At 47.8% G+C, this 13,472-nt stretch overlaps 1 protein-coding gene across 1 annotated transcript; it reads right to left on the bottom strand.

The window, feature by feature from the left end:
- Positions 1-8,179: 8,179 nt before the first annotated feature.
- Positions 8,180-12,817, bottom strand: RXFP3 (relaxin family peptide receptor 3). Its single transcript, XM_064736381.1, has 2 exons — positions 11,051-12,817; positions 8,180-9,707 (listed from the first exon to the last, which is right to left on the bottom strand). The coding sequence occupies exon 1, from the start codon at positions 12,594-12,596 to the stop codon at positions 11,259-11,261; it is 1,338 nt and encodes a 445-aa protein (XP_064592451.1). The 5' UTR covers positions 12,597-12,817; the 3' UTR covers positions 8,180-9,707; positions 11,051-11,258.
- Positions 12,818-13,472: the final 655 nt, after the last annotated feature.

The following is a 13,472-nucleotide window of genomic DNA, read 5'->3' as shown; positions in this document are numbered from 1 at the left end:
CAGGAAAATCAATTTTCCCCTAGGTAAATTCTTATTAATTTTAACAAGCCTGTGGGAGCATCAGATACCTTTTCTTGATGCTGACTGTCTCCACTGAGGGCTCCAAAAAAGGTTCAGTGTGTGGCAAACCTCACCACAGCATCTGCATCCTTCCTGCCTTTCGAAGAAGCCACATTTCATGGTTTCTTTTGTTTTGTGGCTCTTCATTTCACACCCATGAAAGAGAAAGACTGGGAAGACAGAGCCCCTGGACTGTTTGAAACAGTTTGCAGGTGCAGAGACAGCTGGAGCACAAGGGCCTCAACAGGCACAAACAGGAGGAAGACAGAAAATGAAGGATTGTTGTCTTCCCAATTACCTTTATGCCATCATTAAGTCACTAACTTCCATTATCTCCGTATCTCCTGGGAGGATGAATTTTCAAGGGAAGAGCAAGGCATCTATGGAGCCATAAAAACAGATAAAGGAGGAAGTGATCTGGTTTCACAGGACTGCACCACGTAAACTTGTGCACCAGGAGCTGAGGTCATAAACCTCTGATTCCACTGTGAGGCTGTAAAAGAAATTTTGCAATGTTTACTATGTCTTTGTCAATATTTTCTTTGAGGTTTAACACCATTAGAACATTAACATTTAAATGGTCGATGTTGTCCCTGCTCTGTTACACAAAGAGAATGCTGGCATTGATTCAGGCCCACAAAGGAACCACAAATCTATGGCAATGCAAGGCGGGTTCTGAACCTGCAGAGAGAAGTGAGAAGTGCTTTTATTTACAGATCATGTATATCAGTGCTTTTATTTACAGATTTATTCAGAGAAAATTGTTTCAGGAACTCATCATTTCTCACGACCTCATGATCTTTCCCTTTAAAACCCACTGTTGGCTACAGACGACAGAAACATTAAAGTCATCTTTTCTCTGGAAATCTCCATAAAAACATCCTGTATTGTTCCCAGGACTTCAAGACAGTATCTTTATGAGTCTTTGTTAGAAATGGCAAACTGACAAAAAAAGTATATACAATTTGGAAAACAGTATCTAAACAAAAACGAAAAAAAAAGATGGTGCTCATTCTGAAGTTGAAAATGTATTTCAAGTGTTACTGAAAACAATATAAAATCTTACTAACTCATAAAAGGGGATAAAATAAGTATTTCTTTTAGCAATAGAAATGTTACTAATGTATGTCACTAATATAATACATTACTAATACGTGAAAGGGGATAAAATATTTATTTTGGCAAAAGAAATGCTAAAATGTTGAAAATGTTGAAGGTTTTGAAGGATTGCACTGTAATGCTATTAATTTAAGAAGTTCCACCTCTTCTGTGCCTTTATACCAGTTCTGGACTTGAGCCATTATCAAAATGATTATTTACTGTACTTAACATCAACTTTATAGCAGAGATGTGAGTGTAAAGTTACAAGCACCCTGTGTCTGATCTTTCTCATCTGGTTTTATTTCCATATACATAAAATCAAATAAATAAAGATCCTCTCTGTATCATGCTTATGTAAATGATACACTTAGACAAACCACACAGAATCACAGGATGGGTCAGGTAGGAAGGGACCACAGTGGGTCATCTGCTCCAGCCTCCCTGCTCCAGCAGGGCCATCCCAGAGCAAACGGCACAGGATTGTGTCCAGAGGGCTCTTGAATATCTCCAGTGAAGGAGGGTCTACACCCCCTCAGTCACCTCTTCTTGGGGCTGAACAAGTCCAGCTCCCTCAGCCTTTCCTCATGAAAGGGATGCTCTAGTCCTTCATTTATCTTTGTATTCCTCCTCTGAACCCTCTCAAAGATGAGCTGTCCTGTGATAACCAACCCTCCTCTCTCCCACTCTCACAGAAACAGTCATGGCTAAATGAGGCAAGGCAGGAGACAAGTCTGTCACCTTATCTTCATGGCACTTTACTTTTTCTTTCTCTTACCAACATCTGCCACTTACTCCCCTTTAACAAGCAGGCATGTGACGCAAGCAAATCCTTAAAGGAACTTCTGGACTCTTCTTTAGAGGACTTGAAGTCTTATTAATGTCAAAAGTATTCTGATTTTTTTCCTCAGTGTTCATTCTGTGTTTCATAGTGTTCTCATTAAGTTTCTTTGACTTGCTTGTAAACAAGCAACTCAGGTGTCTTGTGGCAGATAAACCTTTTTTCCCAGAAAGGCTACACAAGTCAGCATGAATCATAAATGTCTTTGCCTTGGGAGAACTCACAGCTTTCACATTGGTGCCTATGAATCACTACCAGCCCCTGCAGCATGTCAAAAGATGGTGCAAGTGAATGTGGCAATGGTGACATTTGATATTTTTGAACTGTAGAAGGATTGGGTGGAAGTATCTGCTGTAAAATGTCTGTAAATATTTTTGGCATGACAAAGCTATAAATAATGAGCTATAAAACAAAATTTTCCCCTCTAAGTTTCCAGCATTTATTTCCATTCTCTAGCCACTCTATCTTATTTATTTAAGAGGCAAATGTTCAGGGTCACTTGTTCAAGACTGCACTGTGAAAAGTTATTTGTAATTTTTATGGGCCCTGACGTGATGCATCCACGAATCCTGAGGGAGCTGGCAGACATCATAGCCAGGGGGCTCATGATCATCTTTGAAAGGTCATGGAGATCAGGAGAGGTGCCTGAGGGCTGGAAGAAAGCAAATGTCACCCAGTCTTCAAAACAGGCAAGAAAGAAAGAGCACACAGGGAACTGGAACCAGTGAGTCTCACCTCAACCCTTGGAAGGGGCAGAGGCCTCTTCCGGGTGTTCACTGATGACACAAAGCTGAGGAGTGACTGACACCCCAGAGGGTGGACAGGCTGGAGATTCAGGCAGAAGGGAATTGTCTGAAGTTCAACAAAGGCAAGTGCAGCATCCTGCACCTGGGGCAGAACAACCCCTGGCACCGGTACAGGCTGGGCCCAGCCTGCTGGAAAGCAGAAGGACAAGGACCTGGGGCTCCTGGTGAACAACAAGCTGTCCATGAGCCAGCAGTGCCCTTGTGGCCAGGAGGGCCAAGGGTGTCCTGGGGTGCATTGGGAAGAGCACTGGCAGCAGGCCAGGGGAGGAGATCCTGCCCCTGTGCTCAGCCCAGGTGAGGCCTTGTCTGGAGAGCTGCGCCCAGTTCTGGGCTCCTCAGTAAAAAAAACCATGGAGCTCCTGGAGTGGGTCCAGCAGAGAGCTACAAAGGTGATCAAGGGACTGGAGAACCTCTCTTGTGAGGAAAGGCTGAGAGGGCTGGGCATGTTCAGCCTCTAAAGAGGTGACTGTGAGGGGACCTCATCAATGTCTGTCAGTGTCTGCAGGAAGGGCTCAGAGCAGGGACCAGGCTCTGCTCGGTGGTGCTGAGCAACAGGGCAAGAGACAACAGGCAGGAACTGAGGCATGGAAAGTTCCACCTGAACATGAAGAATTTCTTTACTTTGAGAACAATAGATTGCGCAGCAGACTGGGATGAGCAAGCCCTTTGTTTCCCGTGGTGCGAAGTTCCAGAGCACGGGGAGCTTTTGGCGAGGCTCACTCCCGAGGCTCACTCTTGAGGCTCATTCCCAGGCCCATTCCCAGGCCCGCTCCCGCGGCTCCGGAGGGAGTCGGGCGCTCTACTGCTCCCTGCTGTTCAGCGCCAGCACGGCGCCCTCCGGAGCCGCCCCCCAGCCCTGCCCAGCCCTGCCCTCAGCTGTCCCCTCCCCTGCCCTCCCCTGTCCCCTTCCCTGCCCTCCGCTGTCCCCTCCCCTGTCCCCTCCCCTGCCCTCCGCTCTCCCCTCACTGCTGGCATCCCGTTCTCTCTTCCTTTTCGTGCTTAGACAGCCAAGGAAAGCTGCTCGTTGCCAGCTTGCCCGATGCATTGCAGGCACTGCCCTAAGGACATGCGGTGGTGGGAGACCCCCATGGACACATTTAGCGTCGAACTTATGGCAGGATCTGGCCTTGGAAGCCTTCAGTGCTGAAGGCAAGAGGCAATCCTGCAGTGCAGCCTTTTCCCGCTTGTTTGGCAGAGGAGTTTTTGTGGCATTGGCTCACAGCAGCTAAAGTGCATCAAGAGGTGGGGGGACATGGGGGCAGCACAGAGGGAGGCAGCACCAGAGTCTGGGACACCTCTGATTTCAAGGCCTCTCTGCTCGTTAGACGGTGAGAAGGAAATGTGACAAACGGCAGATTTGTGGAGTCTAAAGAGTGACAAGAGGGAAGGGAAACGTTTCTGACAGAGGTGCCTTTTGTTGAAGTCTGGACCTTTACACTGGGGTTGCACAACTGGCAGATCACTGTATAAGTGCAGATGTATCTCAGATTATATGGGGTTTTTCCAATATTCAGATCTGACTGAAAAATAAAAAATTTAGGTTAGCTTGCAATGCAACCTGCAAGTTATTCAGTTTCCACAGATTTTGAGGGCTGAGCTACCTTTTTCTTTAGTAACTGCTGCAGTTCAAACAAAACTCCAAATCTCAACAAGTAGGCCTTTAAGAAATATATCCCAAATATTGTTAGATTGTTAGATTACCATAACACTGCAAAACATGGCAATAAAACAGCTTTTGGAACTATGATTCTCTCTGTGAAAAAGATGGTGCCTTATCAAAGGGTGATGTTCTTTTATGGACAGGGATTTTGCATTTTGGAATATTTTCCTTGGAATTAGTTTATATTAAGTGTGCTCAAAATTCAATATTTCAGTTTACATCTCTGAAAATGAGATCTGAAATTTGAACCAGACTTTTCTTTTCCCTGTTATGATCCACTCTACAGACTGAGCAGTTATTTACTACTCCTAAGAGAAGGATCTCTTTCACCTTCAGGACCTCATGGTTTGCTCTCTATACCTCTATATCCATCACTGGATTGGCCTATGAATAAGGGACTGGATTTCAGCAGGAAGTGACTTTTGATGGAAAAGAGGAAGACTATATTTACTCTAAGCCCCCTCCACCTTTTCAGCAGAAATTAAAAGTAATTAAAACATTTTTAAAACTCACTGAATAGGTGATTTGAAATACATAGTAGTAGATTGTTTGAGGGCATAACATTCGTAGAGGTTTTTCAGAATGAACATCAAGCAAGACAGACACTAATGCTAATTCCACTTCATTGGAACAAAGACACATCCAGAGCAATCTATTTGCTATCAGAAAATCACATAAAAGCACAGAATGGTTGGGGTGGCCTCTGGAGATGACCCAGTCCAAGCCCCCTGCTCAGCACAGTATTGCTAAAGAAGTACAGTAAGCGTTAGGTCAGATTCTGAGCACCTCCAAAGCTGGAAACTCTCCAGGCAACCTGTTCCAGTGCTTGACCACACCATTTGAGAGGGGTTTTTTCCCTTACATTTCAATGATGGAATTGAAAGGCCTATTACCTCTCGTCCATTCCTGGACAATACTGAGAAGAGTCTGATTTCTTCTTCTTCAATCCCACCCACATCAGATATTTACACACACTGATAAAGCCTTCTGAGGTATCCCCGACTGAGCTGAGCAGAGGGGCAGGAGCCCCTCCCTGGCCTGCAGGATTCCCAACCCTGGAGATGTTCGGTGTCCTGCCCAGTGCAGCCCAGGATGCTGCTGGGCTGTGCTGCACGGGCCCTTTGCTGGCTCATGTCCACCTTGTCCCCAGCTTCTTCTCTGCTTTCCAGTGAACTGGGCTCCAGCCTGTGCTGGTGCAGAGAGTGCAGGAGTTTGTTATCCCCTTGGTGCAGATGCCTGAGGTTCCTGTCACACCATTTCTTCAGCCCAGTAAGGACCCCTTGAGAGGTGGCACAAGCCCCTGGAGTCACCCACCTGATGTCAGCGTGCTGATCAGACTTCTTCACAAACACAGACACAAGTAATTTTCCACAAGATTCCTGTTTCATCCAGTGTGTGGTTCAGCTGAGCAAAAGTGGGAGGGTTCATTGAACAATGATTTTAGAAGTCAGTGTTGAACAGGTAATTTGGCCATTGTACTACTGACCATACTCATTCAGCTGATCTGAAGGAAAAACACAAGTCCTTAGAGAAACAGTATCTCATTATCCCAAGAAATGGATGATTAAGGGAAAAAGCTGGTATCTGAGTAAGATACCTTTATTTTGTGATTTTCCACACAGAATAGTAATCAGTCCTTTCCAACCAGTAAGTCAATGTTTCCAAAAAAATGTTAACTAAAGAAACTGCTTCTGTCTGCAGCTGATTGTTTGGCCCAATTTTCTCAGCCATCCTGTGAATCTATATTTTACACTTAAGATTTTGGGAAGGATTCTGAGTCTATGCACAGACATAGACAGAGAAACCTGCTAATGGGTATTATCAGCTACACTTGAGCACGGGAATGAGTTAACTGGCTACTCATGGCACTGACTGCTACTGGGATTGTACCTACAAGAGATTCTTTTAACTGCTCTTGTTAGCATTCAAAAACACATAATCACGTAGCGATTATATGTGGTGCTTTCTATTTAAGAGCTCTGGGAATCGGGGTATTACCCAAATCTGATTCTGACCACACATTCGAGGTGAGCGTGTTTTATACTCTACTGCTATATAACTTTCATGTTAATTATTAAACTTATATTGTTTACATAGATTTCAGCTAAACATAGCCCCCCTTTGAACTTCCAACACAGTTTCTCATTATTCTTCTTATGGTTATATAATAATTATATTTAATTACTAAACAATCATCACATCTAACAATTATATCATTTATCTTACTGCTTACACAGGTGCAGTTGATCTGGGAAAACATAAAGCTTAACATTTTGGATTCTATCTTTAACTTTTTCCAGGGCTCCACTATCACTCTCATCATTATAAAAAGATATTTTCAGTAACCCCCTTTAAATGGAAAAATAGGAATTCTCTTTTGAGAAAAAACTCTCACTAAAAAAGGAAGTTCCAAGCTCTCAATCTAATGTCCTTGAGCTGCACCACACCCATATCTGCTCCTGCTCCAGCTCAGGCATACAAATTAGATCAGAGCTTCTGTGCACACACTCAATTGAATAATCAATTACAGTCGTGAATGGGAATGGAGGGGACTGGACTTTTTTTTACTGTTAAAGTGAGTGCCAGAATAACTCACGGAGAGAGTGAAACAGCATTTCCACCGAAGAGGCATTTCAAAGGGAAACCTGGAAATGCAATTGGGGGTTGTTATTGCATTAAGACCTTGGTTAGTTATTTAAGGGGCTGAGACACTTAAACGTCCCTAAAGAATCAAAGTCTTTGCCTAATGAAAATATCCGGTCTTTAAAGGTTCCCTCAGTTTGTCACTAGATGTCAGCCTGCACCTTCAGGTCCCTACCCTTCTATAACCAAGGGCACCTCTCCACCAGCACCCCACCAGGACTCTGTAACAGAAGGAGACAAAGCAGGCAAATCTTGTCAAGAATTCTCTAAGTATTGTTTTGTATCCTTCAGCAATGTTTATTTTAGTAAATGAAAAGATGATTGTTACAAACAAAGACATGAACATTTGTAGGAAACAGAGTTTTTGAAGGGTGTTGTAGTCATTACTTATGAAACCCCGGGATACTCAGTAGGATTTGTTGTTGAGCTGGAATGATCCTCTGCTGAGGCCACACACCCTATGCAAACAGAGCAACTGCAGCTTCTGCCAAGACCTAGGCTGGTGCCCGTGCCCATGCAGCTCAGAGACAGATTTCAGGCTGTTAGCAGGGACTCACGGCCAAGGTGAAGCAGGATTTCTCTCTGCTCATGCATCGCTACAGCAGTGCTCTCTGCTGGGCTGGAAATGCACTGACCTGCACAGCCTGGGCTCCTGCTCTGCCCTAAATCAACATTTGGCCAAGTGTGGACGCAATGTGCCTCTTTGAAACAGCAGATCCATGACTTACACTGGGTGGATCAGTGGCTTGTGAGAGAGCTGCCCACTAATTTCATTGTCCAGTCCCTACATACTCTCAAGGTATTTCCATGTTTGGGTGATTTGCCAAATGGGAGGTTTTTATGTCTCTAGTGATCAGACACCTGGGGTTTCCACTGACAATGGTACACACTCTGGGCTAACTATGTGTTGTTCTGAACACCACCTGTTGTATTTACTGTGTTGTTTTCCTGGTACAAAATTATGTCTACACTGACACCCACAAAAGCACATGGGTTTTGCCATGCTGAGCACCACAGAGGCTGTCTTTCAGGCAGCTTGCTATCTACTGAAATTCATAGTTACACTTCAGATGCTTGGAAAGCTGTTTATTCAATGCACAAGAACAGTTAAACATCAGATAGGGAAAAATTTTCCAGCAAGTTAAGCAAGAAATTACGCTGTTCAAAAGCAAACAGTAAGAAGAGCATCTGGCTATGAGATTCCTCCCATGTCCTTAATTTAGATACTTTCTCCTGGCCTACAGAAACATGAATCTCTCTCTGAACTCTGGAATTAAGAGCTTATGGTAACCTTTTCTCATACAACTGTGCAACTTTCTTCACCTGCAACACAGAAATTAGGGCTTTCTCCCACACCAGAAATGCAGGTTTTTGCAAATCCTTTAGCAGATTAAGCTGCTTTACCAGCAGATCTAGAAAGACCTCGGGTTCCTAGATAGCATACTGGAACTTTAATTGAAACAGGAGCTGGGAGGAAGTTGACCACTGTCCTTGGGAAGGGGAGACCTACAACCCAGATCTGGATCCAATTTCTATTCTGTATTTGCTGAAAAAATCTCTCCACAATTCCTCTTTGGAGATTACACCCTAACCACTGTGCTGCCAAGCCGAGTTTGAGGGCTTTTGTTGCCATAAAGATCCAGCAACACTGAGCAACTCAGGCAACAGGGAACTGTTTCAGGCCAGAGAATATGAGCACAGTCACAAAGTGGCCCAGAGATTAAGCCACTCCCCTGGGATGTGGAAAAGGGAACTGAATCTCTCAGGCTGTGGGGGATAGCTGTGACCACTAATTTAGCATTTCACAAGGGAGGAGGAAGGAGCATAATCTGCACATACATTGAAGCTGGAACAGAAGCAGCACATCCAGGCACAGATTCAAAGGGATGGGGGAAATTAGTTGAGTTCACAGCCGCTTCTGACTTAGTGTGGCCTGGCACAGGGTCTTCCGTGTCAGGATGCAGAGTTGCCTCCCTCACAGGATGCTCACTGTGGCCAGCCCCAACAGAAATATCCCCATTAAGCACAGAAATAAGTGCTACAGAATTAAGCAGATTTAGGCATGCTCAGGAACAGGTTTCTAGGCACAAAAATTTTACTAGAAAAAACTTAAGTACCTACAGACTTCACCGGTCAACCAAGTCAGGATTTAGGAGGTTAGAGAGGCAGTTGTACAGTACTTAGATGCTCAAGCTCTTCTGTGGATATGTCTGATTTCTTCGGAGTCTTTGCATCTGTGTAAGTGTGCCCATCAGCTGCCAGCTCACTTCTGCTGCTCTTCTTCAGACAACTTGTAAATCAGTATCTTCCTCGTTAGCAAATGCCCAAGGCTGGAGAAGTCTTTTCTGCCTTGGAAAAAAAGATAACTTCTCCTTGCAGGTAGCAGAACCAGCTGCTTTCAGATCAAACAAATTTTACAACAGGAGTTACCAACAAATTCAGTACACCTAACAGAGTCTCAAAAGTGTAATTGCCACACGGGGTAGCAGCTTTCTCTGGACAGAAATAGCAAGTTTTCTCCATGTCAGTACTTAGAGGTGACACACAACCCTCTGCATAAATGCCTTTATAGCAGAATCAGGCAGATGTTGAAGTTAGACTGCAAGGAAAGGGTTTGGAAATAGAAAACAGTTTTGAAAATTGTATTTATATAATCATCTTATATGCAGTACTAGGGATTAATGAACTTGTGTTCTGAAATCAAAACCAGAAATGTTGCACCTTCCTATCATTTAAAACAAATGCTTTGAACTTTTGGTTTCAAATCTTTTTCCTTATAATAAAAAAGATATTTTAAGTAGATATATAGCCTCATCATAAAAACTTTCACAGCTTAAAATTACACTTTTTTCATCCCCCTAAAAGTTTGATTCAGATAAGCCTCAGATTATTTCTCAGGCATTTCTGTGGAATAGAGGCTGGTAAAGGCCAATCCCTGACATTCTCTAGGCTACATAAGCACTGCAGGCCCTAGGGCTGCTCAGACTGGAGGACCTGAACTGAACTTCGCTTGAAAAACTGGCAAGAGTCAGTGCAAACCCTCAGCAGAACTAAAGCCTTTGTGCTTGGTTTTAAGTGAACCCAGAAGTATCCCAGAGCAAGTGATTTGAAGTGGCTAGGGGTGTTTCTTTTTCCCCTTTCTAAAATATTTTATTTACAGTTGTGCTGATTTCCTGAAGTGAAATATGAACAGTCTGAAGTGCAGCAAAAATTAAGCCTGCAACCTCAGTGCCCTGGGAGAGATGCTGTCTTGCATCTCCACGGTCTGGGCTGGGAGGTTTCCTTTCCCCTCAGTGGCCTGGAGAGAGGCTGGGGAGCAGTATCAGGGGGCTCACACCCTCCCTCCAAACCCAGGCAAAGGAACACCCCATGAAGCTGCAAATTCCATCCTTGGGTTTCTCTTTGTCTGTCTGGGTTGCTTTATGCCCTGGCAGCAGGTGGGGGGATGGGGGGTAGCTAGAAAAGCAGATCCTGCACTGATCTGGAGGGGAGCACAGTGTTCCTTGTCCCTGCTCTTTCCCACATCCCTAAGAGAGGGGAAAGGCGCCAAGCCTGAACAAGCAGGAGCTTTGTAGCCACTTGTGCTGGCTGTTCCCCTCAGGGCAGGTTTGAAATAGAAGAGAGGCTGTCTGATCCCCAGCCCTCAGTGGAGCCCAGGAAGCAGTGACGTTTACAGGGTCCTGCAGCAGGGAGAAAGCAGCTCAGCTCCCTCTCCCTGCTATAGACAAACACACAGGATGGGAGGGCTGCTTGCAACTCCAGCTTGAGGGGACGTGGTTAAGGCCTTCCAGCCTCAGTCCACCCCAGCCAGCCCCTCACCTCCCTGTCCTGCTTTGCACATCCTGCATCCTCCCTGTCTGGGATCCCATTACCCTCATTGGTCCTTGCTCCCCAGCACAGGCAGAAGCACTAAAAAGCATCATAGAGACATCCCACCACTACCTCGTCCTAGTCCTGTTCTCCAGCTCAAGGTGCATCTTCCAGACAGCAACATCCATCAAGTGTCTCCGAGGGCAGACAAAACCGCAAAAGAGCATCTCTCACACACAAGTCCTCCTTTACTCATCCCTCCTCCCCTTGTCCTGACCAGGCATTCAATATCCCCAGGCCACATCTGGCACTGTGCCAGCCCCCAGAGCCCCCTGCCCTCTCAGCAGTGCTGCTCCATGGAGCTGGCAGGCAGCAGGTCATAGCGGCTGCTGTACATCACCACCCCGGGCGGGTAATAGGCCACCTCTGCCTGCACGGCTGCAGCACGGGGAGCAGCAGGGACAGGCTGGACAGGCATCACGGCATGCAGGGCCTGCTCCTCCTTCTCAGGCTTGGTGGTGTCAGTGAAAGGGCGCATGGTGGTGAGGGAAGGGGAGGTGATCCTCCAGAGGAGGCTCTTCAGTGCCTTGCGGAACTCCCTGCGCATGAGGCAGTAGAGGATGGGATTGAGGCAGCTGTTGGAGTGTGCCAGGCACACACTGATGGGGAAGAGGTACACTTGGGAGAGAAAGTACTCGTTGCTGAAGTGCACCACGTTGAGTTTGATGAGTATCCCCCAGGTTGTAAGTGCTTGGTTAGGCAGCCAGCACAAGAAGAAGGACAGCACCACGATGGACACTGACCTAGTCACTTTGGAGCGGCGCTTGATGCTGGGGCCGCTGCAGGTGCTGCCCACGTGCTTGTCACTGATGAAGCGCACCAGGAGCAGGTAGCAGAGGCTAATGACAACCAGCGGCACCAGGAAGCCCAGCAGCACCTTCTGGATGTGGTACAGACCCAGCCAGAATTGGGCATTGTTGCCTCGGCCCTCTGGGAACTTGACAAGACAGAGGACATCATCAAAGACAGTGGCAGTGGTGGAAAAAATGGCATGGGGCAGGGAAGCCAGGACAGCTGACAGCCAGATGAGTGCACAAAGCCACTTGGCAGAGCAGCAGCCACCCAGCGGGTCTCCTCGACGCTGATTCTTCAAGGCTGAAGCCACAGAGCGGTATCGAGCCACACTCATGGCAGTGAGAAAGAACACACTGGCATACATGTTCATTGCTGTCACATAGGAGACGATCTTACACATTGCCTTGCCAAAGAGCCAGTTGAAGTCCAGTGCGTTCTCCACTGCCCAGAATGGCAAGGTCAGCACAAACTGGAAGTCAGTCACTGCCAGGCTGGTGACAAAGAGATTGATGGAGGATTTCCTCCAGCCCTGCTTGCTTTTCATCAGGTAGAGCACCAGCAGGTTGCCCACCAGTCCCAGGGCACACACCACGGAGTACACCAGTGAAATGACAATCCGCACCACGTCAGAACTGTCCCCCTGCATCCCGTCGGCTCGCTCCAGGTTGATAGTCTTCAAGAACTGCAGGAAGGACACGTTGCTCCCGTTGTCCATCTGAGTGCTCTCCAGGAAAGCCAGCGGCGTGTCCCAGGACTCCCTGTCCGCTCCTTCCTTTATGCCAGAGGCAGGCGAGCAGGCACCGCGCTCGCAGGGCTCGCCCATCCCATACTAGGGTGGGAGACGGGTCCGCGGGAGCTTTTTCCCCAGAGGCTGACCAGCGACGGCGGCGGCGGGCGCGCTGCTGGGGCGGCGGCAGGGTCCGGGCACGGCACGGCACGGCACGGCGAGGTGCCGGCGGTGCGGTGCCGGCTGTGCGGGGACTCGGCTGTGCGGGGACACGGCTGGAGAGGTGGCACGGCTGGAGAGGTGACAGGGCTGGCGCACTGGCACAGCTGCCGCCGCCGGGCTCCGCGCAGCGCTTTTATCCGCGCCGGCGGGGCGGGGCATGCGCGGTGGGCGCGGAGCTCTCCCCGGTGCTGAGCGCGGCCCCCGCGCCCCCGCTGCCCCCACGGCTGCTCCCGCCGATCGCCCCGTTCCGTCCCGTTCCGTTCCGTTTCATCTCGTCCCTTTCCTTCTCGTCCTGCCCCATCCCGACCTGTTCCGTCCCTTCTCGTCCCGTCCCGCACACCTGACCGGGAACGGCGCCTGTGACTCAACTGGGCACTCCCTCGGGCTCAGTGCGGCAATTGCCTGGCTGAGGCGATGCCCTCTATCCCCCGACGGTGTCATGCTGCCTTCCCCTATATGATCCCCCATCTCCTGATGTGATCCCCCCTCCTCCGACGTGATCCTCCCAATCCCGATACGATTCCCCTCCCCGATGTGCTCCCCTCCGATCAGCGCTCACAGAACCTTTCCCCTCCTGCGTGGGGACAAGTTTTGGGAATGTTGCCCCTTCGCTGAGCAGCAGGATGACCCGGAAACCACCCGCGCCTTCGCGCTTGAGAAACCTCGGCACCGAGCCGGACCGCGCCTCCCCTGAACGACGGCACTCCGGACAGCGACCCACGAACGCCCCTCCTGCTTTTGGGACTTGGG

This window comes from Zonotrichia leucophrys, chromosome Z (assembly GCF_028769735.1).
Source record: "Zonotrichia leucophrys gambelii isolate GWCS_2022_RI chromosome Z, RI_Zleu_2.0, whole genome shotgun sequence".
NCBI classification, from domain to species: Eukaryota; Metazoa; Chordata; class Aves; order Passeriformes; family Passerellidae; genus Zonotrichia; species Zonotrichia leucophrys.
This window is presented reverse-complemented; position numbering and strand designations above follow the sequence as displayed.

What these genes read in the sequence shown, in the direction of transcription:
- RXFP3 (XM_064736381.1), bottom strand. Translation starts at nt 12,596, where the DNA reads ATGGGCGAGCCCTGCGAGCGCGGTGCCTGCTCGCCTGCCTCTGGCATA.